The 7,089-nt window shown below is 65.1% G+C and overlaps 1 protein-coding gene across 1 annotated transcript in view; it reads left to right on the top strand.

The window, feature by feature from the left end:
- The window catches only part of TBCD (tubulin folding cofactor D), a gene marked incomplete at its 5' end in the record, with an annotated part of 150,420 nt that overhangs the window by 138,941 nt on the left and 4,390 nt on the right, over window positions 1-7,089 (top strand). Inside the window, 7 exon segments of the mRNA XM_014586689.1 lie at window positions 1,443-1,534; window positions 2,178-2,318; window positions 4,586-4,669; window positions 4,893-5,051; window positions 5,126-5,264; window positions 6,511-6,632; window positions 6,781-6,858. Of these exon segments, the coding sequence (XP_014442175.1) occupies window positions 1,443-1,534; window positions 2,178-2,318; window positions 4,586-4,669; window positions 4,893-5,051; window positions 5,126-5,264; window positions 6,511-6,632; window positions 6,781-6,858 (815 nt within the window).

Raw genomic sequence — 7,089 nt, 5'->3', positions numbered from 1 at the left:
TGTCTCCCTCATCCCGGTGCTGGGGCAGGTCCGCCCTCCCCCCGGCCCCCTAGGGAGTGGTGGCCGGCAGAGCTCGGCACTCCTGTGCCTGCCACAAAGCCACGCCTGGCGCCCGTCACCAGGCACCCCCCGACCCCCTCTGCGGTCTGGAAAGCCGCCAGCTGGATGGCAGGAGCTCGCATGGCCTCGCCCAGACCAGGGCTCGTCCCGTGTCTTGTACCGGGCACCGCGCTTGGCCCTCGGCCCCAGGGCTGTTCTCTGGCCCTCAGCCCTGCTGCCTCCCTTCCCACCTCACCACTGTCCCTCCTCAGCCTGAAACATGACCTCTGTCCTTGCTGGCCTCCGGTGCTGTGATGGTGGCCTCTCATCGGCGACACCTGGCCTCAGCCCCGAGCTCCCTCAGGGCCACCCCGCCCTCCACTCTGCACCTGCCGGCCTGAGCCCCGCTGCTGGTACTCCTGCCCGCTGGAGCCTGGGCCGTGGTCCTGCTGGGCCACACAACCAGGGCAGGAGCCAGAGGAACCCCAGCCATACTCTCGAGGCCTGACCTTGGCCTTCCGCCCGGGCCGCAGCTCCCTATGGCTTCTGTCAGTGAGGGTAGGGTGCCTCCCTGGGGACCAGGCGGAGCCCAGCGGCCACCTCCCTGTCCAGGACTCGGAAAACTTTCTCCTTCTGAAACCTGGGTTTGCCCGAGGCATACTCGGAGGCAGCGGGCCAGTGACCAGGAGTGGCCAGTGGTCTTCATGCTACCCGGGTCTGAGCGGCAGAGCGGGAGGGTGGCCTCGTCCAGGTGTGGTGAGGTCCTTAGCTGTAGCCTCGTCTTTCCCAGGACTCGTGGCCAGGACGGCAGGGCCAGGGAGCTGCCCGGGAGAGCTTTGGCCCTGGCCGCAGGCCTTGGCCTCTGGCCCCAGCAGCCCAGGCTGGTGGACAGGGCCCTGCTGTGCTGAGGCCATGTGGAAGGCCAGGCTTGGCCTCCGGGATGGGGTGCCGTACACCCCAGGTGTGTCTATGCACCGTGGCCCCTCTGGTGGGGCCGGGGCGGGTCACGGCACGAGCCGTCTTCACAGGAGCCCTTTCTTGCATGAAAGGAGTATTTTTTTGTTTGTTTGTTTGTTTTGAGAGTTTTTTGCTATAGGGCGCATGTGCTCGCCAGAAAGACAGAGAGACAGAGAGACAGATAGAGAGAAATCACCCCTTAGGGGGTATGGTCATGCCACAATCCCTTCTCCTCCATTCTCCTCTCGGGATCTCAGGCATGCACACACACGTGCCCGGCGTGAGTTTAAGCCACCGGGTCCAGGACGTGAACCGCGGTCGACTACGTGGGAGTCCAGCGACATAGCCATTACGTTAACTGCTGGTCCCAGAAGTATGTTTTTTTTTTTTAAAAAGGACGTTTATTTTATAGCCTCCAGCTCCCTAGGTGCCTTTTCTGCTTTCAGGTTCTAGCAGGTTTAAGAGCTGTCACCCACACTTCTCCTGAGGATGTGAGCTTTGCCGAGTCCAGGAGAGACGGCTTGAAGGCCATCGCGAGGTGAGGCGCCTGGCCCCTCCCTAGAGCCCTGCTCCTCCAAGGAGCCAGCGGCTGGGAGCATGTGGACGCCCAGGCATGGAGCTGTGGTTCCTCATGCGGGGCGAATGGTTAGTTTCATTTGCCAGCTGCTTCTCCCTCAGAGGACTGTCCGCATTTCCAGCCGGGCAGGCCCAGTCGGGTTCTGGGCCGCCCCGATCTGGGCATTCTCAGTCTGCAGCGCACCACGCTGGGCTTGGAGATGCACTTTGGTCCTGTAGGCACGGAGGCCGAGCCCAGCAGCCGGCACTGGCGTGATGTCCATGTTGTGACCAGCACATGTGCTGGGTTTCCCTCTGCCCCAGCTTCCCCAGAGCACGGGAGCACCCGCCTTGCACTGCATGTCCCCTGGCGTCAGCACGGCCCCTCGGCCAGGGTGGAGGTGTGGCAGGGCTCACAGACACCTCTGCGTCCAGAGAGCGCAGAACTGTCGAGCGCAGAGGGTGCCCTCCAGGAGTGCCCGCCCAGTTGCGTGTGCAGACGGAGCCCCCGGTCCTGGGCCTGCCTCGGGTCCGTCCTGGGCTGCATGTGCTCTCAGGAAAGGCACACCGGGCCACGGTGGTGTGAGGCAGATTGTGGTACATACCCTGCGTGTTCTTCGTCTCAGGGTCTGCAAGACCGTAGGTGTGAGAGCAGACGGGCCGGCGGAGGAGGCCGTGTGCAGGGAGGACCTCTCCCAGACCTTCTCCGCGCTGCTGGGCTGCATGGGCGACTACACCACCGACAGCCGCGGGGACGTGGGCGCGTGGTAAGACCAGCATTGGCGGTTGTCACCTCGTCCCACGAGTGTCCCCAAGGAGAGGACAGGCTTCCTGCCTCACACCCGCGACACCAAGGACAGCCGAGAGCCACTCATGCCCGGCAAGGTCGCCTGACTGCTGTCCCCTGCCCCAGGGTGGACTCCGTTCCCAGTCCCACCCGCTGCATTCCACTCTGGGCCAAAACCCCAGAAAAGCCGTGAAACGCAAATGCTGTCCGACTCCCGTGTCTGAGCCTCAAGTATGCAGCTTGTCTCGGACTGGCTCCTGGCAGACGTGTGCAGGAGCAGGGAGGCTGCCACGTCCCGTGGGGCGGGACCCGAGGCAGAGGGGGCACATCCGTGGCATTTAGGAAGAAAACGCTCATTTTGGGTGGAAGTTTTGGGCCCTCTGTGTCTGGCCCAGCTCTGGCACCTGTCTCGTCTCGCCCTGATGTCGCTGGCGGGCTCATGCTCTCAGGAGCACTTTCTGGCTTCCTGGGACAGAGCCAGCTGCCCTTGTCTGACCAGGAAGTGCGAGGGCAGAGCAGGGGCTGCGTCTGTGTCGTCAGAGTCACGAGAACGGGGATGCGCGAGTGACGGCCCTGCGTGGCCAAGCTTCCGCCGCGGCGCCGTTAGGTCCTCCTTCGCCCCTTCGTCTGCCCTCGTTCTGCGCACCCCTCACCCGAGCGCCAGTCCTGAAGCCCTGAGTTTTGTCCCCCTTATCCGTGTGAGTCCCGGTCACCTCGTCGGGTGTACTGACCCCCCCTTCAGCGTCTCCCGGTGGGGAGGCTGTCCCATCAGACTGCTGCTAACGCTGTGCTCCTTGGGGAGCTGTTCCGGCGTCTCCCCTCGTTTGCCAACACTCCCCTCTCACCGTCTGGACTGTTCGCCCGGCTGCTCCAGCTCACCTGCTCATCCCGACTGAGATGGGCCGTGTGCACTCCCTGGGTCGGCGGGGCCAGGCCTTCGCTGCAGCCGAGCCCAGCGAGGACCAGGGTCTTCCTGGACTAGGAGGGCGCACGGCCTCCCTGCCAGCAGGGAGCTGTCGTGACAGTTCCTGGGGCTCCCACCTGCCCTCCCCACCAGGCCCGGCTGCTGTGGCTGCAGCGCCCAGGAGCAGATGCCCCTCAGGTCACTGGCCCCGGCCACACAGGCCACCCCTGTGAGCTGCTTCCAACGTCTGAGCCAAGTCTGGGTTTCTTCCCCTGAGCACGGCCACTTTCCTGGTCCTGGCACCCAGCGTGGTCAGGATGAGTCCTTGATACTCTGAGGCCGTGTCGCGGGGACTCGGGCTTCTGTCTGTGCCATTGAGAGTGCTGCTGGCTCCAGCGGGCAGTGGCCTGGTTGGAGCACGGGCCTGTGACCTCGGCCGCACTGCGGGGCAGCCGACGGCACGTGTTCACGGTCAAGCCAGACCTGGGGTTTCCCTTCTTTCGGGATGCCCTCTGCACCCTGGCCCCTCACAGTTCAAGCCAGTGTGACAGTGGGTTTTCAGTGGTGTTTGGTGGCCACCCTCTGAGCACAGAGAAGAGGGCAGCTGGCTGGCGCTGGGGGTGCTGCCTGGCACTGTGGTGCCTCTTGCCGGGAACCCGTGTGGCTCAGGGTGCCTGTCTTCTCTGCGCCTGAGCAGCAGAAGCCCTGCTGTAGGGGTGTGGTGGTGCGCTGTGGCCCAGGCCCATGGGGTCTCATCCTCCCCCAGGTTGCCAGGCCCTGGCTCTGAGTGAAAGGCTGCCTGCTCTGGAGTTGGGCCGCTGTGCCTGTCCTCTTCCTGACTCCTGCTGGGTGCGCCACCTCGTGTGGAGAGCCTCCTGGGGAGGCAGGTCTGTTCAGAGGAGACGGAAGCTCTGCAGTCCTTGCAGGGAGGCCCCAGAGCAGCGTGCTCTGTGTGCAAAGCTCGTGGAGCAGGGCCTGTCACGTGTGTGTGTACGCGTGTGCAGTGGGGTTCTGAGGACGTGCCCAGTCTGTCTGGAGGATCAGGCACGCCTCCTCACTGGCCTGGTGCGGGGAGAGGGGTTCCCTGGCGGGAGGCCGCGCTGCCCTGTCGGGTTTCGCAGGTGTTCTCAGTCTCAGCTTGTCCCGCTTGAGACCAGGTGTGGCTGGCAGGGCTCTTCCGTGTTCTCACAGTGCAGAGGGGCCTTAGGCTCCTCCCAGCTCGGCTCTTTGGGAGTGACCGGCTCTCAGAGAAGAGCCCCGTGTGGGGTCCCTCACGGGCATGGTGCTCGCCAGGACCAGGATCAGGGCTACACTGAGCTGGGCTGCCCTGTCCTTGTCCCCAGGGTCCGCGAAGCTGCCATGACCAGCCTGATGGATCTGATGCTGCTGGTGACACAGAGCCAGCCCGCGCTGCTCGAGGCCCACGTGTGAGTGTCCACGGGGGCAGTGAGCCACGGTGTCTGGGCCACGGGAACGGGTAGTCCAGTGTGTGGTGGGTCTATACTGCAGGACGGGCATGCTCCCTCCCAGATCCCGGAGCTGGGACTGGCTTTGCGGCCCCTTCTGCGGCGGCGTGGCGGCAGCTGGTAAGGGCTGGTGGCTGTGCACCGTGGCCCTGAGCCGAGCTGAGCACGCCGCTCTGGTCTGCAGCTGTGAGCGGGTCATGTGCTGCGTGGCCCAGCAGGCGAGTGAGAAGATCGACCGGTTCCGTGCGCGGGCCGCCCAGGTCTTCCTGACGCTCCTGCACTTCGATGGCCCCCCAGTACCCCACGTGCCTCACCGAGAGGAGCTGGAGAAGCTGTTTCCCAGGTACTCCGGCGCCTCGTGCCAGCCCTCCAGCTTGGTGAGGCGCAGGGGCCCCACCTCTGCACTCGCTCTTGCAGGTCTGACGTGGCCTCTGTCAACTGGAATGCGCCGTCCCAGGCCTTCCCTCGTGTCACCCGGCTCCTGGGGTTGCCCACCTACCGCTACCACGTCCTCTTGGGGCTGGCCGTGTCCGTGGGCGGCTTGACAGAATCTACGGTGAGGAAGCCCCTGGCCGGGCCAGGCGGGAGAATGTGGTGGGCTGCAGGTGGTGTGGTATCTGGCTGGACCTGCCCGGAGCGAGCAGTGCTATTGGAGGCGGGAGGGCCACCAAGCCTCTGTGGCTTTTTCTGGGCACGCTTGGTTTGGGGCCAGCACGTACTGTGGCCCGGCAGGCTGAAAGGCCTGGCACTCGGAGGACAAGATTCTGGAGCGTGACTTGCAGTGTGGTCGGGTCTGAAGGAGGTGGGGGAGTCTTGTGTGGTCTCAGCAAACGTGGCCGGGCTCAAGGTCTCCTTGTCCCTTGGGCCACTACCCTGGATACCCAGCCCCCAGCAGTGCCCCGAGCACCAGCACCTTTCTGCACCACTGTCCGTGGCCTTGCTGTGGACACGTGGCCTCAAGAGTGCACGGGTGTGGGCTCTGCCATGGGCTCCTTACAGCTCAGAGATGGCGAGGGTATGGAGGGCTCGGAGCCGCTCACTCTTCTCCTCTGGGGCGCCCAGGGCAGGGACAGCACAGGCAAATGCAAGGTGGCCAGGGCTTGGAGGGCTGCCCTTGGCCCACACCGCACTCAGTGACAGCCACAGACTTGGGACCTCCCGACCCCACCTCCTCCCATTGCGTCCCCGCGTCCCGCACCTCCCTCGGACAGGCTGCTCTCCTGGCGCTCCGTCCTCCCTGTGAGGGCTGCTGGCCTCGTGAACTGCTGCGTGCACTGTCCGGCCCCTCTGCTCTGAGCATACCGGAGTGCCATGGCCCCTCCCTCGGACAGGCTGCTCTCCTGGCGCTCCGTCCTCCCTGTGAGGGCTGCTGGCCTCGTGAACTGCTGCGTGCACTGTCCGGCCCCTCTGCCCTGAGCATACCGGAGTGCCATGGCCCTTGCCGTCGACCTCTTGGGCTTCAGCCCGAAGGCCAGGTCTGACCCCAGACGCAGTGGCCTCGGCCCGCCCTGGCCCAGCCCTGGGGTTTGCAGGGAGGGCCTGGCCCTCCTGTCTGTGTCTGCCATCGAGTGCGGAGTTGCAGGGCCCCGTGGCAGTCGCCTCGTCTGGCAGGTGTGGGGTGTGTCTCGAGAGGCGTGGTTTGCAGCATGGGCACCGCAGTGGCTGCACTGGGTGGCACACTCGCCAGGTGTCCCAGCTTCTCATGCTCTGGCCTAGCCGCCGCGGCGCTGAGGTGGATGTTGGAGGACTGTCCTCATGCCTGGCGTGGGGGTGGCACGGGCTCACAGAGCCTTTCCCGGCAGGTCCGCCACTCCACCCAGAGCCTCTTTGAGTACATGAAGGGGATTCAGAGAGACCCGCAGGCCCTGGAGAGCTTCAGCGGGACTCTCCTGCAGGTCTTCGAGGACAACCTGCTCAATGACAGGTGGGCGGTGCCTCTCGGCCATTGGGGCTGTCCCATAGCTGGGCTGTCCTGACCCTTCGCCTGCCCACGTGCACTCACTGTCGGCTCCTCGGCCTCTCCATGGAGGTCCCCCCCGGCCCCCCCAGCCAACCAGCATCCTCTCCTGCAGGGTGTCTGTGCCGCTGCTGAAGACGCTGGACCAGATGCTGGCCAACGGGTGCTTCGACGTCTTCACCTGGGAGGAGAAGTGAGGCTGTGGGTTCTGAGCGCTGTCTGGTTAGGCCTAAGTAGCTCGCGCTGTCAGAGAGATCTGTCAGCATCCAGAGCCCTCGGGGTGACTTCTCAGCACCCCTGGCTCGTGTCTGTGTGGGGTGGGGGACCCTGCCATGGCGCCTGCATCCAGGTGGGAAGACAGTGGGCGGGAGTTCCTCTACAGAGGTGGGGGCAGTTCTAAAAGCCGCTGGAGGCCAACGGGGCC

The sequence above is a fragment of the Tupaia chinensis genome, unplaced genomic scaffold, assembly GCF_000334495.1.
Source record: "Tupaia chinensis unplaced genomic scaffold, TupChi_1.0 Scaffold000159_1, whole genome shotgun sequence".
In the NCBI taxonomy this organism is placed as follows: domain Eukaryota; kingdom Metazoa; phylum Chordata; class Mammalia; order Scandentia; family Tupaiidae; genus Tupaia; species Tupaia belangeri.
Note: the sequence above shows the minus strand (reverse complement) of the source record. Positions and strands in the feature narration are given on the sequence as shown.